A 12,414-nucleotide genomic window follows, 5' to 3' on the forward strand; every position below is an offset into this window, starting at 1 on the left:
GATGGCATGCACTGTAATACAATTGTCCTTGTAGGCATTGTTAAAAACAGGTATCCAGGGAATAGTTAATTCTGCAAATCTATTCAACAAATGTTAAAGTGCACCTATTACTTTAATATGTTATGTGTTTATAGTGCAAATGAAGTAGACACATTTCTGTCGCTTGTAGTTTCTGCTACCCCCTCCTAAGCACCAGGAATGTACTGTGCTGCCAGCACAGATTCCCTTGAGTTCATGGATAAAATACACAGACACACATTGCTCAATTTCATTGTGTCTTATCGACATAGTTGCTGGGCATTACTCACCTCCTGCCTGGAGAGTCGTGCCTTTATCAATACTCTTAGTTCCGAACCTCTCCACCTGTCCTCAACTTTAATTGCTCAGTTACATTTAGTCATTGTGCAACATTCCCAACCTCTCACCTATAGAAGTGGCCTGTGTGCCCACTCAGCCCAAAATCTCACTGAAGCATGTCGAGCTCTCTCCTCTCCTTGAATCTGTCTCTTCATGTGGGGACCCAGAAGTTCCTCCTATTCCTTCTGCCCAGCAATTGGCCCAGGGCTTCTTTACTAATAGATCAAGAACCAATTGGGGAATAGAACCTTAGCATGAGAACCACCCTACACATTTTCACTTGCCTTACTATTTAGGACAAGCTAGTTGAAGAGACAGACTTGGACCCATTTTTGTTAGATGTCAGAGCCCTTGACAAAATGTAAGAACTATGTAAATTTGAAATTAATATATTTTGCATGTGATTAAAATAAATTGAAATATTCATTATTTCTTTCTCTCTGTTTTAGCTCTTGTATTTGAAAAACACTTTCCAGCCACCATTGATTCTTTCCAGGATGCAGTGAAGTGTTTATCTGAATTCGCATGTAATGCAGCTTTCCCAGACACAAGTATGGAAGCAATCAGACTTATTCGCCATTGTGCAAAATATGTGTCTGATAGACCTCAGGTATACATCATTTAAGATACAAAATTTTGCTAAGTATTGATTACAGACTTAAATCTATTTATTTGGAAAGTTAGGGTAGAGGAAGCATTTATTTTGAGCCCAAAAATCAGTCTGAACTTGATTCTGAGTTAAGATAGCCACTGATTGTAATTGGCATTACTGTAGCTGTCAAGTGCTCTATGTGTATTTACTAGTTTAATGTTCTTAACACTAAGTGGGGCAGGTAGTGTTACAGCTTTATATAGATAAGGAGACAGGTACAGAGAAGTTTTTTAATGTGCCCATAATAGCAAAGCAAGTAAAGGAGAAAGAGGGTGTGAAGCCTGGTCTGTTTCTAAACATCTTGCTGTGCGCCTGTCTGCCTGTGCTTTACACACTTAATTGGCTGTAGATGAATGTGTACTTAAGCACTGAAATAAAATGCTGGGTTAACAATCTGGCTGCTAGTTTTAATTTGAATAGCTGAACCTGTCATGTGTATCTGTTGGGAAGGAATATGTGCATATGTGTATAGGTAGGTCTCCACCGAAGCCAGAAGCATCTGAACTCCTGGGGCGGAGCTAACAGGGTATGGTAGAGCACATTATATGGCTGCTGGGAACCAGACCCAGCTCCATCGCAAGAATAGGATAACTGCTTTAACTGCTGAGCCATCTCTGGCCTTGAAAAGCCAAATTTGGGGGGGGGGGGGATCTAATCTAAGGCTCTTTATAGTCCGCTGTAAGACTTTAGCTTTTTGTCAGTTATTATGTATTATTTCTCACTTTGGTAAAGCATTTGGTGTTTTTCCTGAGAAACATTAAATTGACATGTGAGTATTCAGCTTTGCCTTACTGATTCCTCCTTTCCCTTTGAAGGCCTTCAAGGAATACACAAGTGATGACATGAGCGTGGCCCCTGAAGACAGGGTGTGGGTGAGAGGGTGGTTCCCAATCCTCTTTGAATTGTCATGTATCATCAATAGATGCAAATTAGATGTAAGAACCAGGTAACAATCCGTATTTGAACATTTAAGCTTCGAAGGATTTATTTTTATTTTAATTAACTTTTCTTACGGATATACACAAGTTTACAATTAGAGACCAGAAAAATGTTTTATCATATATTTTAAGAATATTAAGTACAACTTAGGCACCCCAGATATTACAAACACTACTTTCACAGCCAATCTTAAGGCTTATTAAATGGTAAACATGTTTTGACTAAATGGATCAATTTAAGTTTTAATTAGCAACTAAAATGAATGAATTATTTCAGCCCATTGTATTGCAAATACAATGGAGAGAGAGAGAGAAAGAGAGAGAGAGAGAGAGAGAGAGAGAGAGAGAGAGAGAGAGAGAGAGAGAGAGAGAGAAGGAAGGAGGGGGAGAGAAAGAGGAAGGGAGAGGGAGAGAGAGAAGAGCATGGGCAAACAAGTTTGGTAGCCTGGTGGTGGCGGCGGCCTTTAATCCCAGCACTTGGGAGGCATAGTCTATTTTTAACTTTAATGTTTAACACTTTAAACACTTTTTTTACACACTGTTTCTTCTCAGAAAATGCAATTAATGATAAAATTTCTTCCTGGAAAACAGTAGAGACATTTTTAAAAATTAATTGGCTTTGGCTCCTGTTCCTTCTGCCTCTCCCTCCCATGAGCTTATGCTAACAGGAGTAAACTCCACATGGCTAAAAGAATTTTTAGATTAATAGTTTTGAATTTTGACAAGTTGCTAAGGGGACCTCTACAAGCAGCTTACCCTGTGGAAGTACACAGTAAAATGTCTGATAAGCTAGAGATAGTACTGAGCTTTTTGAGAGCCAGCTATAGTCTGAGCCTACTTTGGATCATAACCTGTTTCACTAAAATTTGTTACAACAGATAAAGCTATAACAGTGAAATGCTCCTCCAACTGTAATCCTGATTTAGTTTTGATGGGTACAATTTTAACAGAGACAGAGTCACTTTACTTCAGTCTCTGCCCTTGCTCATAACTCGCATTAGGTGTTACAGGCTGCTGTACACTTGATAGACTGAACAGTCTGTGCTTATTTTACATTTCCACATGACACGTGTTTTGAGAACCTACTACATCTCAGACATGTGCTGGGCCTGGGGAATGTAACAACATATGACCTAGGCTCTGCAATCCTGTAAAGCATTTCAGAGACAGTTTGTTTTAACTGCCCATTTTAACACTTCTAGAAATAAAACTTAGGACTAAAGGATGCTAATATATTACCAGGTGATTGTTATACCTAAGGAAAAAATAAAACATTAATAATTTGATAAAAGTATTACTTCAAGAAAGATAATAAATCAGAAAGGCAATTTTTCAATTTTAGTTTTCATGCTTAAAAGCTTGTCAGCATGATCTCTAGGTGTTTTCTGTTCAGCACATACTGACTGCTTTCCTGTTATTAGCACTGCCTAGAATATATCAAGAACCCATAGACATGAAGGTCATGGAGACTAGGCCTCACTGGTTGGTTAACAGATCTTTTGTGTTGATATGTTATGGGAGCATGATCTGTACTGATAGCTGAAAGTATCTGTAACGATGTGAAAAAGATTTTTCCAGGGGTTTGTTGTTGTTGTTAGACTGCAGTGAGCTCTTTCTTCCTTTCCTATAGTTCTGCAAAATTAATGTCACTCAAATGATGACTTATTTCAGTCTGCTTTTCTGTCTTAGTCACTGTTGTATTGCTGTGAAGAGACACCATAACCATTGCAACTCTTACAAAGGAAAGCACTTAACTGGCCCTGGCTCACAGGTTCAAACGTCCATTATTGTCACAGTGGGAAACATGGCATCTGGTAGGCAGACATGGTGCTGAAGAAAGAGCCAAGAGACTACAGACAGCAGAAAGAGAGAGGGACACTGAGCCTTACTTGAGCATATGAGATCCCAAAGCCCATCCCAGTGATATAATCTCCTCCAGCAAGGCAACACCTCCCAATCCCTATCACGTAGCACCACACTCTAATGACCCAGTATTCAAGTGTATGATCTGTGGGTCATTCCTGTTCAGACCACCACAGAGTCCATTTAACAGGTGGGCTAGTGTGAGAGGGAAGGGACTAAGTCAACAAACTGGAGGTCAGAGCTTTTGGAGTTTTTATTTTCTGAATCGTGTCCTAAAGGAACCTGTAATTTTACATCTTAAATTACATTATATTCAGTATGCATTAATAGCCAATGATAACTTTTACCAGAGTAAAAGTTAATGTTAACTTTTTTTTTTTTTTTTTTGGTAGTAGTAGCTTTGTAAACTTTTAATTCTTCCTTAGGAAGTTTTGCTTCCTTACATTACAGCTTTCCTAATTGTGTTCTGTTATCTTAGGGGCTTAACAGTAATGTTTGAGATAATGAAAACGTATGGCCACACGTATGAGAAACATTGGTGGCAGGACTTGTTCAGAATTGTTTTCAGAATCTTTGATAACATGAAATTGCCAGAGCAGCAGACAGAGGTAAGAGATCACCTTTAGCATGAGGTTGTAACGTTCAGACTTTCACTCAGTACATGGTGATGTCTGAGACCAAGCACACTGAACAGGAAAGAATTCCTAGAGCGTTTCTTCAGTACATAACACATGAGTGAATTAGTGATTTAATTTTTATTCTTATTGTTTTTGTTAAACTGGCAGCTTCTCTTCCATGTTTTGTTACAGTCAAAGCTAACAAGCACCAGTAGTTTTTATTATTATTAGATTATGAAATCTTGTTCAGTAAAGAATTCAAAGTAAAATGAGTTTTATTTATTGACTCATTTTTACTATAAAACACATCATGTAGCTCAGGCTCTGGCTAGAGAGCCTCATTCTTTCTCCCTGTCCTATAGGTCAATATTAAGTGGTGAATTTTATAATTACATTTACTGTAATTTGAGGGAAGAGATTTGAGACAGTCTGATGGTTGGTGGATGCCATGACCTTCATTACATGACCTCCTCCCCCATCCCCAGAAAGCTGAATGGATGACCACAACTTGTAACCATGCCCTTTACGCGATCTGCGATGTCTTCACCCAGTATCTAGACGTTCTCAGCGATGTGCTTTTGGATGACATTCTTGCCCAGCTTTACTGGTGTGTACAACAAGGTAGGTGTGCACCAGTTATGTCAGCACCAAGATGATGTGATGCTGGGATATTTGAGTGAGTTGTTCTTTTCTTTTTTCTAGACAATGAGCAGTTAGCACGATCTGGTACAAACTGCTTAGAAAATGTGGTTATTCTGAATGGTGAAAAGTTTACTCTAGAAATCTGGGATAAAACATGTAACTGCACCCTGGATATCTTCAAAACCACAATTCCTCATGCGTAAGACTTTATACAGATGTCGTGTATATTTGTGTACTGATGGGGTCTAACACTGAGCAGTGAGTGAGCTGTAACGAGAACAGTGTGATTATCCAAACTCGGGTCATAATGCCATGACCCCTCTGGTTTTTATAAGATTGTATTTGAACTAATCACACCAGGTGAGAGTTTTGAGTCAAAGAAAGAAAGCATCCTTAACATATATTTCAGTTACAGCAGATTTATTACTGTAAAGACAGTTGCTTATAAATACTACACTGAACTCCCAAGTTGTCCTCTTTATGCTAGGAATAAATTATAAATAGATTTTAATCAGTAAAGAAACCAAGACAAAGTTTGGCTTATATGTTCTTAGAATACTCTTAAAATTATTAATATTGTAAATAGGAAATAAGACACTAGAAAAATGGTATATACTAAAAGTTGCACAGGGATTTCTTTGACCAACTTCCAGTCACTCGGTACATTTTCACATAATACATTTTTCTGAAACAGAGGAAGCAGCTGACAGCTGAAGCATGCCTGTCAGTGTGTCTGTGACACTGTCAGATAGTACGAGCTCTTTATAAAAATCCACTGGCTAGATCTGCATGTGTTTTTATTTGTTGTGTTACATGCCCATTGTAACCTTAAGTATCATCTAATAAGCATTTCTTTGTAGAAAGGATCATTTTCAGTTCCTCTTTATTGAAGTGGAGCAGTCTGTTGGCATCTGCCTACCCAAGGGCTTATGTTTTTAAGAAAGGCGAATTTAATGTTAGACCATATTTCTGCTGAAAGCACCCAATTTACCAGTGGTAAATTAATTTCTCTTGGGCGCCTCATTGACTTATTTTTTCTATATATATAAAAAACAGAATCTAAAGACCTTTATGAGTTTGGATTTTTTTTTTTTTAAGTTTTAATTCTGTGAAACTTTTTGAAAAATGGCAGACTTTAAAAGCATTCTTGATTTTGGATGATACTTAAGATCACTATTTAGAAGTAAGTGTAAAATCCACACACTTTAGAAAGTATAACTTACCACAGAACTATTTATCTTTATAACTTATGATCAAGTGCTGCTGAACTATTTTCCGGAAGTTCATCTTTTAAAATTTTTACGGAATGGATTTCAATAAATGAAAATTGCTTTTATCAGTAGTCAGACTGATAGAGTGTAATTTCTTTTTTAATTTCTAATTTCTACTTTAAAATATATGGCATGTGGCACGATTCCTCCTGTAGCCCTATGACTGGTTTTTCCTTTGTTATCTTAAAGGCTTCTGACTTGGCGTCCTACTTCTGGAGAGGCTGCACCCCCATCTCCGTCAGCTGTGAGTGAAAAGCAGTTGGTAAGTAAATAAATCATATATGAAGTTGTTGTGGAAGCAATTTAACTATGAGCCTAACTCTCATTAGTCAGGGTCCTAGTCTGTCCCCGTTGCTATGACAAACACGAAGTTGGCTTCTTGCAGCTCAGTATCTGCTGGGAGGCTGCGCTCTGCCTCCACAGTGGCACCTTTTACCCTTATCTGACAGAAGGCAGAGGGCAGGAAAGAGCCTCCTTGATGCTCTCCATTCCTGTGACAGTAAGGCACCATCCTGTCCGTGTGACACAGCCCTGCTTTTGTATGTTGGATATTTTTATTTCAGAGGTTATCCCCTTTCCCAGTTTTTCCTCCGAAACTCCCCTATTCCATCCCCTCCCCGTGCTTGTAAGAGGGTGCTCATCCACCCTCCCACTTCCGCCTGCCTCCCCACCCTGGCATTCCCCTACACTGGGACATCAAGCCTTCACAGGAGCAAGGGCCTCTCCTCCCATTGATGTCCCATAATGCCATCCTCTGCTACATGTGCAGCTGGAGCCATGGGTCCCTCCATGTGTACTCTTTGGTTGTTGGTTTAGTCCCTGGTTGGTTGATATTGTTTTTCTTCCTATGGGTTGCAGACCTCTTCAACTGTTTCAGTCCTATTTTTAAACTCCTCCATTGGGGACCTGGTTTTAGTCCAATGGTTGGCTGTGAGCATCTAACTCTATTTGTCAGGCTCTGGCAGAGCCTTTCAGGGGACAGCTATAGCAAGGCACCGATCAGCATGACACTTCTTGGAATCCACCATAGAGTCTGGGTTTGGTGGCTGTATATGGGATGGATCCCCAGGTGAGGCAGTCTCTGGATGGCCTTTCTTTTAGTCTCTGCTTCACAAACAAAGAACTGCCCTGCTTTTTATTGTTCATAGAGGATTAAGTTTGAGCAAGAATTTTGTTTCTGAGTTTTTCACACATAGAAGACACTAACACATGACACATAAGAATGTTTGGATATGAACATTTCAACTATTCCAGTGAGACCAACTCTCTTTAAAAGATTAACTTTTACATATAACAATTTTATACTGTGTATATACTATGAAGAGGGTACTTAAATTTTGTTTTATTTAGGACACAGAGAAAAATGATTTTAAGGATTATGTATGAAGAGATATTTCATACCAATTTACATAGTTTAATTTTTTTATTTAACTTTTTACTTTGATATAGTTTTACTGAGTAGACAATAGTTAAGGCAGTTATAGTGGTTGTCATTATTCTGGGGGTTGCTGTGCCCCCTTGCTGCCTTTAAAGATCTATCAGGGGTTCCCAAATAAAACACAGAGACCTTTAAATTTATAAGAAGCCTTAAAACCCCACAGCTAGGCAGATATCGGCCCTCTAAGCAGCTTGTCTGCTTCCCTGCCCAGAACCCATGAGTGCTTGACTCTTCATCAGACCAGCCTCATGGCCACTCGCTCACCATCCATACTGCCCAGGGACGCCTCCTTCTTCCTCCCCCAACACACACACTGCAGCTCTGCCTACCTCTGCTTTACCTAGCCCAGGCTGTAGGCATCTTTGTTAACCGAGCAGAGATAACTTGGGGGACAAGGTTAACACCACAGAAGCTCATGTACCTTGGGAATTCACTCATTTTGAGACAGCCAGATTATGGGATGTTTTTAGTATTTGAGTACATAGCAACACCAGTACAGCCCCAACAGGAATTCCTTCAACTGTTTTCTACATACAGTTGTATGGGAATCACTTGGCCAACATTAACTGAATTATTACTAGTAATGATGTATAGGACATGGGTACTTAGCCATGTCCTTACAGGAAGAATCACCAAACTTAAGCAAACATAAAGTACATTGTACCTGGTCGCACCCTGTGATCATTGTAGCCATCGTACGGTTTGCTGTCACCTGCTTCCCCTTTTTCCTCTCCTCTTGCACATCCCCCCCATGTGGTTTTCAGAGTTATTTGAAAAAACAATTGCAAATATGTTCTTTAGCCACCACAAGAGTCTCATCTTTTATTTCCTTGATGATACCAAAAGGATAACTCAGATCACCACAACCAGACAGTTCTTACTGAGACTGTTTCTGTGTAGTTAATGTGTCAGCTTTATTCTGATTCTATGTTTTTCCACTTTACCGTAATGAACAAGAAAAAAAAAATCACTAGTCACATTGTTTTTCTAGCCCTTGAAATGTTTAGAAAGATTTGTCTGTCTGTGTAAATGTGTTGTATGTATTTGCCTATGAGAGTTTCTGTGCTCCACAGTTGTGCAGGAACCCGCAGAGGCCAAAAAGTCGTCAGGGCCCTTAGACCTGAGTTCCAGATAGTTGTGAGCCACTGAGTGCAGCCTAGGAATCAAACCCAGGTTCTGCACTTTTGATCTCTAGGCCGGCTCTCCAGTCCCTAGCCCTTGAATTTTAAACCTAGGAGACCATAATAGAAAGATAGTGCCTAGTAACCTGTTTGTTTCCCACAGCCTTTAAATTTCTCAAGTAATGGCTTACAGTTAAAAACATAGATTACATTACCAACATAGTATTCTTTTTAAGAACTACAGAATCTCTATCATAATTGTCCATAACTGATGTACTGGGTTCTACTAGACACCGCACCACGTGGACTCCCCTGTGCCTGGCAGGATGGAGGGCACCCTCCCGAGCATACTCCCCCACTGCACAGCGTAGAGTATGCAGTGGGTTTGCTTTTTGCCCAAGGAAATCTTGGGTCTGAGTTATGTAGCTCATTCTGTTCAGCATGTCATTTACCCTCTGTAAAGTGGGCCTTGTGGTGTAGACAAGTCAGCAGACCACCATATACCTCAGGCTCGGGTTCTTACAGCTGCCGCCTCTCTGTCTCTGTCTTTTCCTCTGACTTAGACCTTGCCAGTGTTGTGGGAATTTCCCACTGTCATCCTAGCTGAATATTTCTTACTTTACACTTAACCCATAACAACAGTAATGTGGCTCAGTATCATAGATTGCTTGATTGTTTGAGAATATTTGCATGGGACAGGGAGAGTCCCATTTAGAGCAGTAACTGTTGTTGCAGAGGCCTGAGTTTATTTCTCATCAGCCACATGGTGGCTCACACCCATCTGTAACTCCAGCCCCAGGGGAGCCAGCTCCCTTTTCTGGTTTCTGTTGACATCTGCATTAATGAACACATACCTATGCATATATATACACATAATTAAAAAATAAATCTTGAAGAAAATGTTTTCATACTTAATCCTTTAAAAATATAAATATATATAAAACCTGTTTAAAAGCACGTTGAGGTTTTCCTGCATACTGCTATTCCAGCTCAAGTCAGACTGCCACGCAGTGTGTTGGACTTGTGTCCAGCTTCTCTCCATGACACCAGATTCCGTACTGACCGTTCTGGTCCTCGATTTCCTGTGTAACAGAAGATTCTTTGCTAACCACTCCCACAGAGGAAAGTCATGCCAACTGTGAGTGGTGTTAGATGTGGAGAACACCGGTGGCTCCATAGTGCCACTTCCTCCTGCAGCCTCACATCCTTATCCATAGCACATAGGCGCAAAGGCTCAGAAAGGGTGGTTTGCTTTGGTTTGGTTTTCTCTGTGTAGCCCTGACTGTCCTGGCATTCCCTCTGTAGAATAGACTGGCCTCAAACTCACAGAGATCCTCCTGCCTCTGCCTCCAGTGTGATGGGATTAAAGGCCTGTGCTACCACACCAGCCTGGGTTTGAGTTTTCTGAGCTGAGTTTCACTCTGTCTCACATTTGCAGCAGTCCTTTTGTGTGAACCTCAGCCGCGTCCCGAAGACACTTCTCTATATCTAGACAGTTTTAAATACAGGAAGTCTTTTATGGATAATGTCTAAATTTTATGCTTTATAAAACCTAGTATAATGGAAAGCATGTTTCTCCTTGTAATGTGCTTATCTTAATGAATTTATCTTTATTAGGATGCAGTATCGCAAAAATCTGTAGACATACATGATTCCGTTCCACCAAGATCTTCAGATAACAGGCAGCCAGCACCACTGGTTTCTGTCTCTACTGTGAGTGAAGAAGTTAGCAAAGTGAGATCCACAGCAAGTGAGTTATCTCTCTAAGTAAACGTAAACTGTATTTGTATGTAAGGGACACTTTTGTTACTCTTATTAATGAGTATATGCCGTAACTGGTCTCGATCACTTTTTACTTTTTCTCTGGCTCCTACCCCAGTGTGGATGTGTCTGACAGATGTTCTCTTTCAAAAGCCTCACATCTGCAATGTCAGCTTTGATCACAGTGCCTTTGGCTAATGTTTACGTTGGACACATGGTCTTTCTTCTCTATCCCATCTACACTTAGCCCGTTTTCTGTCTGCAAAGGTGCATGTCTTCCTTTTCCTGTCTTCCTGGGGACTAAGGAGAGGAGCTCCCAGCTCAGTGATCAGGGTTTCTGCTCTGCTGCCCACCCTGTGTCACTACCTTCAGACTCTCCATCACCTTTGCCCAAAATTGGGACACTCACTTTCTGACATCAGTTTTATTTGCTGAAAATATTAACACATACAAAAGATGATGCCTCCTTAGGAAAGAAAGTGGCGTTAGGCACATCATAAAACTTGAGGTTGTGGCCAACAAGATGGCTCGAAGGTAAAGGCAGTTGTACCAGCCTGATGCCCTGACTTTGATGCATGGGAACTCCTTGGTAGAAGGAAAAAATTGACAGCTGAAAGTCACCATCTGGCCTCCACCTGCCAAAACACACATCGATATGCGTGCACAATAAACACAAAGTAAATGTAGTAAACATTTTAATTGAGACTATATTCACAGAACTGTTGCATTCAGAACATGCAAACTTTCTTCATCTCAGAAAGGAATCCTGTATTTAATGAGCAGCCACTCCATTTTCTCCTCTTCGCTGGTCCTTGGCCATCACCATTCTGTGTCTGTGTCTGTGATTAGGCTCTTCAGTGGGTTTTACATAGATGACATCATGCAATATGTGACCTTGAGATTCCTCACCATTTGAATCAGTAACTTCCCCACTTTTATTACTGAGTTAGCAATCCTCTGTATAAGTGTATATACCATAGTCTTTGCCCAGTCAGCTCTAACCGACATTGAGTTTGTGACACTTTCATTATGAGTTGTGCTAATAGGAACACTCATATTTAAGCATTGTCTGAAGACCTGTTTTCAGGTCTGCTGTGAAAGAACCTAGAAGTAGAATTACTGTGCTATGTACTGATTGTCTGTAAACTTGTAAGCTGTTCATAGTAACAGCATTTTCCACTCCTACTAACCGTCACAGTGCACCCTCATTTGCCAAACTGTTACTGGGGATGTCCAGGGACCACTGAGAGCTCTCTTAACTAATATCCGGGTGAACTGGTTTTCCTTAACCACCTGCCTGCTGCTAAGGCCCTGATGGGGTCCAGGTGCTACCAAGAGGCTCTGCCACATGGTCTTGGGTGTTCCAGCTGATGAAATGAAGGGGTGAGACTGCACAGTGGGGCGGTGACTGTACTCAGGGATGGCACAAGAGACAACCATAAGAACCAAATGCTACGTAGAACACTATTTCTAGAAACATTCCTGAATAGGAAAGTTTCAAATGTCTCAGAAACTAAATTTAACTTGCAAAAGTTGATACCAGAAAAGGAATTGATAGTAAATTGATAGTAAATGCTTTTTATATCAGAAAGACACTGGAGGATTGTAAATTGGCTACTGCTTGGAACCACTGCTCCAAGATTGATTAATAATTTCTCCTGGGCCTCTGTTGCTCATTGGAACCTGGGACCCAAGTGTGGCCTTGACCCAGCCCACGTCAATGCTGCACAGCGCTCATAACTGCTGGCAGCTGA

The 12,414-nt window shown here is 40.4% G+C and overlaps 1 protein-coding gene across 1 annotated transcript in view; it reads left to right on the forward strand.

The window, feature by feature from the left end:
• Window positions 1-12,414, forward strand: part of ARFGEF1 (ARF guanine nucleotide exchange factor 1) — a 92,268-nt gene that overhangs the window by 72,783 nt on the left and 7,071 nt on the right. Inside the window, exons 28-34 of the mRNA XM_080938652.1 lie at window positions 807-967; window positions 1,825-1,955; window positions 4,289-4,418; window positions 4,913-5,048; window positions 5,130-5,268; window positions 6,530-6,602; window positions 10,517-10,649. Of these exons, the coding sequence (XP_080794778.1) occupies window positions 807-967; window positions 1,825-1,955; window positions 4,289-4,418; window positions 4,913-5,048; window positions 5,130-5,268; window positions 6,530-6,602; window positions 10,517-10,649 (903 nt within the window). The remainder of the gene's footprint in view (window positions 1-806; window positions 968-1,824; window positions 1,956-4,288; window positions 4,419-4,912; window positions 5,049-5,129; window positions 5,269-6,529; window positions 6,603-10,516; window positions 10,650-12,414) is intronic.

This window comes from Micromys minutus (assembly GCF_963924665.1).
Source record: "Micromys minutus genome assembly, chromosome: 26".
NCBI classification, from domain to species: Eukaryota; Metazoa; Chordata; class Mammalia; order Rodentia; family Muridae; genus Micromys; species Micromys minutus.